The 12,142-nt window shown below is 49.4% G+C and overlaps 5 protein-coding genes across 5 annotated transcripts; 2 read left to right on the top strand and 3 right to left on the bottom strand.

Annotated features, from left to right (window-relative positions):
• Window positions 1–954: 954 nt before the first annotated feature.
• LTR84_010996 (uncharacterized protein) lies at window positions 955–1,551 on the top strand (the record flags this gene model as incomplete). The annotated part of the gene is made up of 1 exon (XM_064854529.1): window positions 955–1,551. One exon carries the CDS (start codon window positions 955–957, stop codon window positions 1,549–1,551), a length of 597 nt encoding a protein of 198 aa, XP_064709255.1.
• Window positions 1,552–2,696: 1,145 nt separating this feature from the next.
• Window positions 2,697–3,779, top strand: LTR84_010997 (uncharacterized protein; the record flags this gene model as incomplete). The annotated part of the gene is made up of 2 exons (XM_064854530.1): window positions 2,697–2,941; window positions 3,002–3,779. 2 exons carry the CDS (start codon window positions 2,697–2,699, stop codon window positions 3,777–3,779), a joined length of 1,023 nt encoding a protein of 340 aa, XP_064709256.1.
• A 1,401-nt stretch (window positions 3,780–5,180) lies between these two features.
• On the bottom strand, window positions 5,181–5,795 carry LTR84_010998 (uncharacterized protein; the record flags this gene model as incomplete). The annotated part of the gene is made up of 1 exon (XM_064854531.1): window positions 5,181–5,795. The coding sequence occupies one exon, from the start codon at window positions 5,793–5,795 to the stop codon at window positions 5,181–5,183; it is 615 nt and encodes a 204-aa protein (XP_064709257.1).
• Window positions 5,796–7,378: 1,583 nt separating this feature from the next.
• Window positions 7,379–8,383, bottom strand: LTR84_010999 (uncharacterized protein; the record flags this gene model as incomplete). Its single annotated transcript, XM_064854532.1, has 1 exon — window positions 7,379–8,383. One exon carries the CDS (start codon window positions 8,381–8,383, stop codon window positions 7,379–7,381), a length of 1,005 nt encoding a protein of 334 aa, XP_064709258.1.
• A 1,858-nt stretch (window positions 8,384–10,241) lies between these two features.
• Window positions 10,242–12,131, bottom strand: LTR84_011000 (uncharacterized protein; the record flags this gene model as incomplete). The annotated part of the gene is made up of 7 exons (XM_064854533.1): window positions 10,242–10,436; window positions 10,496–10,683; window positions 10,736–10,903; window positions 10,956–11,099; window positions 11,149–11,406; window positions 11,460–11,663; window positions 11,726–12,131. 7 exons carry the CDS (start codon window positions 12,129–12,131, stop codon window positions 10,242–10,244), a joined length of 1,563 nt encoding a protein of 520 aa, XP_064709259.1.
• Between the last annotated feature and the right edge of the window lie 11 nt (window positions 12,132–12,142).

Genomic DNA, 12,142 nt, shown 5'->3' on the forward strand with positions numbered 1-12,142 from the left:
AGGCAGAGTGGTTTTGTTGTAGGGCTGACGCTGAAGATTCGAAGACCGAGCTCGAAACCGACCAAGCCCCTCAAGGTTGGACTGAGAGACCACCCAATATCTTCAAAGCCCATTCCACTCCATTCATAGATTTTCTCAACACGACTGCTTTCCATGCGGCTGGAATACCCAAGCTCACTATGGATTACAGGGAGGACGTGTTTCGCGTTCAGAAACCGACTTCTGAAAAATGGCATCATGGGCCGCCTCTGGCGATCGATTGGCCCGATGCAACGAACAGCTTGGTACATGCTTTGCAATGGGTACCAGGTATCCGACTAATTCAGAACCGATCTCTTGGAACTGGGTTCCCCCACATTAGTTTTTTCTCGTAAATGCAGCAATGAAGCTCGTCTAGAAGATATAAGATTCACAGCTGAAAGGCGTTGTGGCAATTCATGGTCACGCCAAGGCAATGCCCACCACCATTCGTCAAAAAACACGCGAATACGAGATCTGAGACAAAAATGGGTGTCGATGCCCAGGCCTGCCGATGGCCAAGAGCTCAAGCTTCGCCTTGAGCCAACAGCCACGAATGGTCAGATGAGGCGTGGCATACAGATCGTGGGCGACAATGATTTGCCATGCCCTCAGAAACGTACGTCGTAGCTTGGATGAGGAGCATTCTGGACGGGATGTCGCATTGCTCAGCCATTTGCAGGATAGGCGGGCGTCTTGAAATGAAGCCGTTCGGTTCGTATTCAAGTGCTCTAGCTTGTCATAGCTCGCTTGGGTTTGCGATACAATAAACGCCAACTACAAACTTGATCAAAGCTGGCCAAAATAGCATTTCGCCATGACAAGTAGAATGAGAAATGAATTGAAAACTCTGTAACGCGATTAGAAATGAGCTATTGCCAAAACATACCTTCCCACTCTTCTCCATCTTAAGCTAATGATGCTCATATTGCGAAGATGAAAGATCGACGACTAGGTGGTTCTGCCGACGAGGATGAAGAAGCGCTCCTGCCAGACTCGGACAAGGAAATTGAACAAAATCCAACGACCATTTCGAGATGGCCTATTGTTGTTAGCTTTGCCTTGAACGTCTGCTTTGCACTGGTCGCTGTTGTGCTCATCGGGCAGCATTTCTTCCTGGACAAGAATTTCGAGTGCACAGCCCGGGTATCACAGAACAGTAGGTTCAGTCCTTTGAGACACCGCACTCTGCTGACCTACATGATAGCGCCACTTCTCGAACAGATCGACCTTTCATACAATGTAGTCAGGTTCAACGGCTCATTTCTCAAAGAAAACGAATATCGAAAACAAGGCAGTCCCGAGGTGGATGCGGCATGGGAAGCACTCGGGGTCAATTGTAAGGCAAAACTTGAAACTTGCATGCAATACAGCTCTGATAAGAAGCGTGAAAAACAGATCGATCAGTGGTGGTACCTGAAAAACAAGCGAACCAAGCAGGGTTCCGCCATGATCAAGTTAAGATCAATCCCAAACATGGAGGAGGATTTCCAGCCAATGTCGAAGGTCTTCATCATCTCCACTGCCTGGTAAGAGATATTTGAGCCGAACAATGGTGGTGGGAAAGAGTACTGACTACTGGGCAGAATTTGCTCCGACAGGCACTGTGGTACAACTTCGATTATTACCGTGCCCTTGGCAAGGGAGCATTCAAGAATGAGGATCGAATTGTGCAGTTGCACGTTTGTGAGAAACTTGAACTCGATATGCTGCTAGGAGTAACTCGACTAACCATCGGCAGCACATTGTCTCGATATTCTTCGCCAGCAATTGATGTGTAAACCAGACCTAGGATTTCTAGGACAGGTATGGCACAATCAGAGTTACCCATCGGCCTTTGTCGACTTCAATACCCAACATAAATGCCGCAACTATGAGTCGCTGCGACAGTGGGCAGAAGTTCGACAATTACCAGAAAAGGTGCCAGATGATTTTCTGCAACCTCCGGAGAAAGGAGACCTGATTTATGCCGAGATCCCTTAGCGTACTGGGCCTGAAGGTCAATATGAAACTGAGAATGATATAGCTATCATGAGAGGTGTACAGCAAACATTTGTTGATGCTTGGTGGTACAGCTCTGGTCAGTTGTGCGGTAGGGCAGTGGTTGAATCGGAAGAGAAGTGCCTGCTGATAATGGGGCCTGCAGCTAGGGAGCTGGGCGGTTGGTTAAGGAAGCAGTGGACAGCCTCCGGGCGACTCCCGTCCCCAGTCCATCACACTTGGAACCTATGATCCCTGCAGACGCTGCGAGGTGTCCACCGTGAGCATCCCACTTTTTGCTGTTGCTTGGTTCTTCACTTCCCCGCCATTGGTGCTTCTTCTGCCACCTTCATCATCCTCATTCGCTATCTGCATCTTGTAAGCGCCAGCTTCAAATAAGCACAATTGCTCTACCACTCACGCACACCTCGTTGGCTCTCGACTGGCCCATGGCTTCTCTCAAGGGTTCCCTCAAGAACTCCGACTCACTCACCATGACCTCGTCGGCACTCCTGTTCGAATTCCTCACCTCATCTTCACAGTGTGAGCCACCCCGACACCTCGCCTTTGCCTGGATTCCAGTGTGAATAGAGAGCCTGGTCTCTACCGGATTGCTGGACATGCAACACTGACTTCGGTCAAACGTCCTCTAAGGGAACCATCACTTTCCAGCGCAGCCATCAAACCCCATCTTCGACATGGCCAAATTCTTCCTCTCCCGACGATGGCGCCCGAACAAATGGCCTTTCTATATTCTCCTTGGTATTGAATTACCACTGACTGTTGCCTTACTCGCCCTCTTTGGCATCGCTGCTCCAAATCTTTACCGCAAGAAACTATGGCAGGATGGCGCAGACAATGGCTTCAACTCAAGTCCTACCACTGGTCTTTATGCCATTGCAAATTACAAACCCTACACCACTCCAAAGGTCTGGTCACAATTGTATGTTCCGATCCTCTGTCATCACACAACACTGCTACCAGGCTAACACATTTGCTCCAGTATCACAAACTTCAATGTGGTCATTGCCGTTCTCTCCATGTTCATCATGCTGGTCAAATCCATCATGTATGTGCTACACGTTTTCCCTCCCGTTCTATCAGCCATAGTTCACGCCATCATCATCGCCCTGTATTCGGTATCCATAGCCTATCAGGCAAGCAGCGATACCTCAGACCCTCTACATCCTCAAAACGGCCCGCCATGGTATGTGACCAAATCCTGCAGCGTCACACGTAACAAGAGTTTGGTCGGCTATTGTCGACAAGCAAAAGCCAGTTTCGCATGCACCTGCGCGGCCTTGGGCATATTTGGCATATACTTTATCCTTGCCATCTGGTCATGCTTCCCCTCCAAATCACAACGGGAAGAATATGAGGAGGCCAAGCGCCTACAAGCTGAAAAGTACGCCGGGCTCGAGAACATCTCAGACCCCAAGAGCGGCAAAGCAAGTGTCAGATATCCTGTCCCAGATACACCGGGCTTCCAGGGTGGCTTGAACCCTATGACACCACGCACGCTTGCCTTCAACACCCTCGGAGGGACTAAAGACTTACCACTCAGGAGTCACTTCAGTACCCCTAATGTACAGTCTACTTCGCCCACGTTCGCTCTGCGCAGCCCAGACATCCCACGTAGCCCCATGAGTCCAGGCTTTGTCAACCGTGCGGGCATGGAGGACGATGATACCATCGGCAAGGCGATTGAATTGAGCCCCACCTCGCCCGGCGCAGCTCCGAACCTCTATTTCCCGCCACCTCCAAAGACGTCCAAGAAGTGAAGGTCTCGACAGCAAGAATCTCAATCTGTGTTGTTGGGGGAGAGAGGATGAACAATACCAAATGAAGAAGATAAACAGCCTGGCAAATGATTGCTCAACCAAGCAACCTGCTAGCCACCTGCAAGGACACAGGTCCGAGGTTCGAGCCGATATCTTGAGGAGGCATAAGCGGCCCCCTTGATGCCAAACACATTTCAAAACTCTTCTGGAGGCATGTCCTGAAGTTGACAAAGTTTCAAACATTCTGAAAGGTCTGAATAAACAATTCAAGACGTATGGTAACCCGGTCAAAGCACCGCAGGAGCAGGAGGAGGTTGGCAAATGAGAACCCGAGGGTCTCGTGACGGAATAGTTGTGGACACCGATATATCTGTACTCATCATATCAGTTGTTATCTTGTCATACCCAATGTATCAGAATCTTCTCAAATACCATCTGAGCCCGGAGATCTTGGTAATCTGGAATATGATGTGCAAATTTCTCGGATATTTATGTCCGAAGTGTATAATGTCTCAAAACTTTATTCGAAGAACATGGATGAAAAGCCATTCCCCTTCCTCTTACATGTTTTCACGGTACATGGGTACGCATCTCACAAGCCCGAATAAAATCGTTCGTCCACAAGTAACAATAAAACTCGATATCCTCAGAGAAGACATGGATCTAGTCAAGACTTTCCCCGCCCCACCCCCGAGCATCGCCATCTCACCAACGAACGATGGTTCGCCACTTCAGGCTGCATCGTGGGGCCGGCAGGGAGGCACTGTACTTACTGTAGGATCTGAGGCTCCAGGACAAAAAAACCATCTAAGTATAAATAATCAGCAACTGCGACTCAACATGCGTCTTTTTAAGTTGGAGATCGACATGATCTACATGACATGTCGGAGCAGCACAGCCACAGGTTGGCTGATACACGTTTACATAGGTACCCACCTAACCTAACCTACCGTGGTAGTTTTGAGGTGGAATGGAGGAGAACGAGGAGTGATAGCCTGATAGGACATCGAACAATGTAGGGCATCCCATGGGATTTGAGTTCTGTGTTCGGGATAACGTGTGGTCCACACACTGTATCTATCTATGTTGTGCTGCTCGCTGCATCTTTACATGTTGGTAGGATTCGCCTGGTCAGCGCGGATCCATCCAGTTCTCAGCATTGCATTGCCTTGCATTCAGGCCTGCTTGGGACCGGGATATAAGTGACTAAGGTGCCTACTGGAGATTCCAGGATCAAGTCTCGCCTTCGGATCCACAACTATCAATGTCACTGCCCACTGCTGACCTAACCAATTATGCGGTCGCCGTGTCCATCTGGGGGCCATTCTTCATCGTCGAGGGCTGCAAGGGCCATCACAGCCTCCGGACAAGATCCAAGCAGGAAGCCTTGAGGGCGAGGATTCAGATGGTGATGGTATCGCCGCCCGGGTGGATGATGTCCAGTAATGGCTGATCGTCTGGGGATTCCTGCTGACACTCTCGGAAAAGAGCACGTGAGTATCCTGAACGGCGGTCCCAGTAATCGGCACCCATCCAGACCTTGATGTTACTTCCGTCATTCGATAGTCCAGTGTCGGCAGGCACCACGAGTGCCAATCGATCAAACTCAACCATCATAGGCTGACCACCTGCATCCGGGTTCTTCTCGGGCAAGTAAATTGCTATCCGCGCCATTTCGTTGGCATGAACCAGATACTCGCTCCCGTCCTTTTGTGGGATTCTTATTGCGATCTGCGTATCACATGGAAATCGTGCCTGGATCTCCTTCGGCATCACTTGTAGGACGTCCTCTCTGATCAAGCAGCCGAATCCAGAAGAGATACCACCCGCTGCTTCTCGTTGATGTTCAAACATTCTGTCATCATTGGCTCGCCCAAAGTAGAACACGCGTTTGTGAGGGTCTTGCGCTGTGGAGGGGCCAGCGCTCCGGAAGTTGTCCCAATTACCTGCAAACCGAATGTGGAGCTTATGTAACGGGCTTTCGTTGTGCGTTCCATTGCATATGATCTCTTCCATTTTAAATGTTATCCAGGGGTTCGAAGATTGAAAATCAAAGGTTCAACGGTGGTCAAAGTTGCTATCGGGGGTATTAGCAAAGTTCAAGGGATATGAAGAGCAGTGGGATCTAGTTTTATAGAGCGTGCTGCCTCCCTTGGTAGAGGCACGGCGAGATTTGGCACCATGTCAATCACGGGACATCGGGACAGTCGTCGAGCGACAGCGATGGTGACGCTGAAACTGCAAGTGGCTCTGATCATGCGAGGGCCCAATTTCACGTATGCCAGCATGATTCAGTCACTCAAAGACCAACAAGTGAGAACGAAGTTGGGACAGAACAAAGTAATCTCTGTGAGTTAGAGGGGAGCCGGTAACAGGTGAACCAAGTTGCTTGTTTGACGCACTCAAGGTGAAGTAGGAGTGGAAAGAGTTGTTTGATCTACCGAGTAGCTTTGTGCGATCAACTCCGAGCTCCTTCCCTATGGTGAAGCCATCAAAGACTGAGACATGGACGATGGGCAAGACTGATGACGGAAATTGATAATCGCCTTGTTCTGATCCGAGGACGACCACCCTAGATAAGTCCGTAGGCGTGGGCATTTTCCAGGGAGTGAGCGCCACAAGCATTCACCTTCATTCACATTTTGAAGCCAGCCATTTCAACTTTGCAAAGTTCAAGCCAGATATTAGGAAAGGTTTCCTTTGAGAGTGGAGGAAGGAACGAGATCCTCCATCATGGTTTAGGAAATGAGCGGAAGGATTAGAAAGAAAAACCCTAACTCGAGAGCTGGCCTTATCGCTGACATAAATACAATGTCCACTGCCTGGGCGGAGATTAGCCACTTCAGCTGGGAATATGGCAAGGGCCGATTAGATAACGAAAGACGCAAAGATCTCCAGTGTGAAGGGCGAAATGCTTCATGTGACGATGAGATCACTTGACCATTGAGAAAGCAACTTGTATAATGTTCATAATAGTTTCATATTCTCATATCTTATCGTCAAACTCATAATTACAATAATGTGAGGATGAGGAGTAATAGGTAATAAACAGGGTATCTAGTGATAGAAAACAAAGTTCAATAGAGTTCCGTCCGACGTCAAGCCAGGTGCGCAACGGGGAATGTAGTTTTGGATCCACGGTTCATCAGAAAGATAGCTAGAGAGAGAGCGAGTACCTCGACTCAGCTCACCAAGCTCTTTTTAGCGGCCACCGATGTCCGACGCCAAGCTGGATCGCATTAGTGTGATTAAGGTTGTCGCGTGATATCAAGTAGTTGAAGGTCTGGGTTCCATGACAAAATGTCGATAGGGAAATTCGGATCCAGTATGCAAAAATGGGAAAACGCATCACCAGTCACCAGCTTCCGTGAAAGTCCGTGGGGACTTGGCATGCATGTCTCATTGCTCGGTTCGAGGTAGTGTCCTGCTTATCCGGAAAGCCTTGTCAGCGCGCAGCCTTTCCTGGTACAATAGACAAATTGGAGACGTCGTGAGGAACTTGAATGGCGAATCGTTGGATGATGCAATGGGTCAGGTTTGGTCGAGCGATCTTCCGGCCGGTGTTTGGTGGACAGGCAGCCTGGATTGAAGTTGTACATTCACGAGACACCAACATCAATTCGGGAGCAGGTCGCTAATGTTGCTCGCACGCGTTGGTGAAAGCCACCGTCAGCTGCAGTATCGTACATCTCGCTCAGTTGCCGGGGAAGCATGCCTACACGGCTGACGCGCTGGGAAACTGCATCCTTGGCACCGCCAAGCGTATTCGGAACTCCGTCGGCACTCATTTTTAGATTGTAACATATCAGCTTGTCGTGTTTTACGCCAGGATAATGAGCTGAGGATGCTGCAACGGAGAATTTGAGCTTGGATGTCGCAAAGGCAATGGCTGCACTGGGAGTAAAACAATACTGTTCCATGACTTCGGCTTGGATTGCTGACATGTCTGGCTCTGGTTCGCATTCGGGTGGCCATGAACATTCGGAGGTCGCAGATGAGCACATGCTCACAAGGTCTTCGGACGAGGATATGGAGCTTCGGGGAGAACGAGGTGATCTTGGAGATGGAGGAGCATTCATATCGGCATCTAGGCCATCAAATGCTAACGCCAAAGTTTGAAAGTGTGAGGAATGATAGGAGTCCAACGTGCGAGCGTAGAAGCGCGTTTCTAATGCCCTGAGCCGTGGGAGGTGACCTAGACTACCATCGACTAGACTGATATGGTCTTTCAGAATAGCATCAGCATCATGGGTGTCGCCGAAATCCACGGCGATGTGCGTCAGGGACAGCTTGATATGAGGATGTATGAGAGGGTCTGAGATGAATGATAGTGCATGGTTGGTGGATCGGAAGATCACTGGGTTTATGCTGTAATATACTGTAATTGCCTCGGAGCGAATGAGTCGACAAGTATCCAAGAAGCCTCTGGCATCATCTTTAGCAGGTCGCGCAGGTCTGAGGCGTCGTTTCGTTGGAGAACGAAGCTTTAGTGGTGAAGAGTAGGTAAAGGCGAACTTGTAGATCAATAGTCTGACCTCTGGGGGAAGTGTCAGGAGTACCGAGGGGTCGTCTGAGCCCGCAGAAACAGGTTTGAGTGTCGACATTGTTGGCAGTATGAGCAGTCTGGTTGCTCGGTACTTTGGTATAGTGACCAGGATGATGAAGAATCAGAAGGTATGTATATAAGGGTGTTGGTTCGAAATAAGACCAGCTAGTCGGATTGAGAAGGAAATATCAGCGAAAGTGGCGTTCCAGCTTGTGGTGAACAACAGTGCATTGGTAGTCAAACCAACGTCGCAGTAGCAGTAGCAGTGGTAGGGTGTACAGATGTACAGCAGTATAGGGCACAGGCCCCGACTCTGATGCTTAACTTAGCACCAGAAGGTCGTTGATGGACATGAAACACATGGAAGCCCTGACCACGACAACTTTGGAGCGAGTGAGTTTTTGGGACGGATGAAGAGAAGGAGAAACAGGACGACGGACAAACAAAGTGGAAAAAGCCAGAGGCTGGAGCTCGAGATAGATAGTGAAATTGAAATGGTACAGACAGCACTGGCAACGGCGGTGATGGTGACGGAAGTGGTGGTTGGTACTCTGCTAGACCAGTAGCACGAATTTGCGAACGGACACTATAAATTAAGTTTGATTGACCTGCAGGTCAAAAAGTCAGGATGTCTCACTTTTGGCGGCCTCTGTATGGCCTGGGATTGCGGTATTGGATTAAGGTACAAGCTAGACACGGATTGTGGTTCCACTGTGGCAGGGAGTATTGTGCAGAACGAGAGTGATATTTAGCGGAGAAGGTTTGGCAAAATAGGGCGGGTGACACCGTCAAGAGGGATCTGAGTCATCCCCAGGAACAATGTTTTGCCAGACCCGTTCCGCTTGATACTAACCTTGTTCTGCTCAATACCACTTGCCTCGAATGACACTCTCAATCAGACGTTGGCCACTTTCCCGAGGTCCCTTAATTGGGTCCTACCCGCATGAACCCTGATCCCACCCCTGGAGGATAATTATAACCCTAGCTAAGGAGCCCGTGGGAGCCACATCACCAAACTGAGAAACGCACTGCCCTGATCGTGGCCATTCTCTTGTGCCTCGATTGTTGGCCCCTCGGGCAGTACCTCGTACCCTCGTGTCATTTCAGGTATTCACAGCCACATTGTTGCAGGTCTTGCTCAAACCCCAATTATTTGAGGAACAAATGACCTCAGATATACCTTGTACAGCAATGGTGAATCTTCAGTGGCCATCGTGGTCTGTCCTAGGTCCGAGTACGCTCGAAAAAGCAATAGTCATCAATGGATCACTCTGTCGTGGCACTCATGAGGGGACCCCCAGATTCATCTCCCTCGTCACTGGCCAAAACTCCACTTCAGCCTAGTTGGGACCAGCCCAGCGACTGAAGTCCGCCACGGCATTGCTTTGAATTCCCAAGGCTCAATAATGACTGGCACAGAGGGTGCCGAACTTTCCACCACACCACCCCTGACCCTGCCGCCCTACGGAAGTGCTACGTCACATTCATGCCCTTGGTAGATAAGACACAGACAAACAACCTTCGATCCGAGTATTATGATCGGCGCTGTGGATCTGGAGTATACGATTTGGTGTCGATCAACCTCGAATCTCTCGCCCTTCAGCGAAGACCCTGCACACAGTCTTTGTCCGCCACTTGATTGATAGGCCGACACAATATACTAAGTATTTTGAAGTCCGATATAGCATTATCGGCGGTCATTATTGACTTCATGAGACCCTCGATGAGTAACCATTAGCTACAGTGATGGTGTTGACAAACGCCTCCATGGATCAAGAACTTGACCCTGCATGAAGACGCATCGTTGAGTTCATGAAGTTTGGATGTGGTGCTTCGAGTACCTTCGTCCCTTGAGCTACCTGTGCCAAATGTCTCCAGCTACCTAGAGCTCTTACGGAGGAACGCACCTACATGAATTATGCTTTCAACTCCGCCGTTGTTGTACTCATGCTTTCGCCACTACGCTGTTGTGTCGCAAATTCTCTTCGTTCGTCTTCAGCCAAAACCTTGGCTGCAACTTCACTGCGCTGCTTTTCGGTTGCATCGGACAAGTGCACCACTACCTCGTCACCGAATAACGCATTAATTTCTTCCAGCGAGAGGCCTTTGGTCTATAGACATATACGGTCAGTCTTGTGCTACAATAAGAGCGTGCTCGGACCACACTTACCTCGGGACACCAAAAATAGAACACCACCACGTTTACGGCTGTGAGACAAACAAAGATGATGTAGTACTTCCACTGAATATTGGCCAATGCTGTTGGTGCCGCTTCGACATACACCAAAGTGCTCAAGAAGGTCCCTGCCAGTGACCAGGCTACTCCTTGGGATCGGATATGCGTTGGGAATATCTCCGCTATGTCCAAGTCAGTTGTCAAATCCCGTTGTAAGATAACCGAACAGCTCACAGCAGTAAACATATCCGACCACATCGATCCCACCCCCGTAGAATGCAATGAAGCAGAACGAGAAGAAAACGCCCATCGAGAGTCCAGCATTGTTTGTCGTACCTGCGAATTGGGCAATCATGGCGGTCTCTAGACAGAGTGAAATCATGCACCCCGATAATCCGGTAACTAGAATCTCCTGTCAATGTCTGGATTCAGCCTACAGATGGCATGTACTCACTCAGAAGTGGTTTTCTCCCAACTTTATCGAGGACCAATGCACCTGCAAAATTTGAGAGCCATGCTACCGTTACGTACGCAGCCCCAAGTATCAACGGTACTCCTCCAGTGAGCCCAAGATTCTGATAGAGGGTGATGATGTACACTGCAGTCTCGTGAGCATACCAATTGAGTCAGGCATGTCACGAACATACCGTAAATTACCTGGGCACCAGTACTTTGGGCTGCATATTGAATGAAAAATCCCATCCAGAATCTCTTCTGATAGGACTTCTTCGTAAGCATGCCCTTCCAACCGGTCTCGTTCCAGACAGCAGAATCTACCCGGACTTGTTCGGTCATTTGGTAGAATTCCTCGCGAGCAAACTGGAGCAACTTGGCATCGTCGCCATCGCCTCCATGTAGTCGCTTCACGATGGCCCAGGCTTCGTCTCTTCGATCTTTGGTAAGCACTAAGGTCATCCGTGATCAGCGACAAACTTGCACGTTTCATCAATTTACTTACACCAGCGAGGCGATTCGGGTATCCAAGGTGAACATAAAGCTAGTGCTAATGGTGGAAGGATGGACAGTGCGATTGGGAAACGCCACTGAAACGACAGGTTTGTCGAATAATATGTCCCGGCACCAACCCATCCGGCGATGGCATATCCTAGCACAATCCAGGTACCGTGTTGACCGACCAGGAATCCGCGTGCGTTCGGAGGCGCTGGAGGTATCTGTCAGCCCAAGTTCTTGTGTTCCAGAACACGAGTGATCAAGAAAACCTACAGATTTCTGCCTGATAGATTGGAATCAACACAACCATCATCCCTATTCCCCAGCCTGCAATGAAACGAGACACCAGAAACATGGCCATGTTGACGGAACCCGTTTCGAGTGCACCACCCAGGATGTTGACGGCAGAAGCCAGGTACATGGTCTCTTTTCTTCCACGAGCCTCACACATCCACCCGACGTGAAGAGCACCAAAGAGCGCTCCTGCACAGAACAAACCATTGATAGTACCAGTGATGGCGTTGGTGTAGTCGGAACGGTTGGCCAGGTTAAAGTAAGCAATAAATCCTGGCTGGCCTATGGTGTTGGAGATAACGGAAAAGCCATAGCCAAAAGTGAGACTGCCCAACGTCAAAACCAGAATGATGCGCAGATTGTAGAGTGTGTATGTTCTTGCCATGTTGTCAAAAC

Source organism: Exophiala bonariae (genome assembly GCF_035927105.1).
Source record: "Exophiala bonariae strain CCFEE 5792 chromosome Unknown scaffold_5, whole genome shotgun sequence".
Classification (NCBI taxonomy): Eukaryota; Fungi; Ascomycota; class Eurotiomycetes; order Chaetothyriales; family Herpotrichiellaceae; genus Exophiala; species Exophiala bonariae.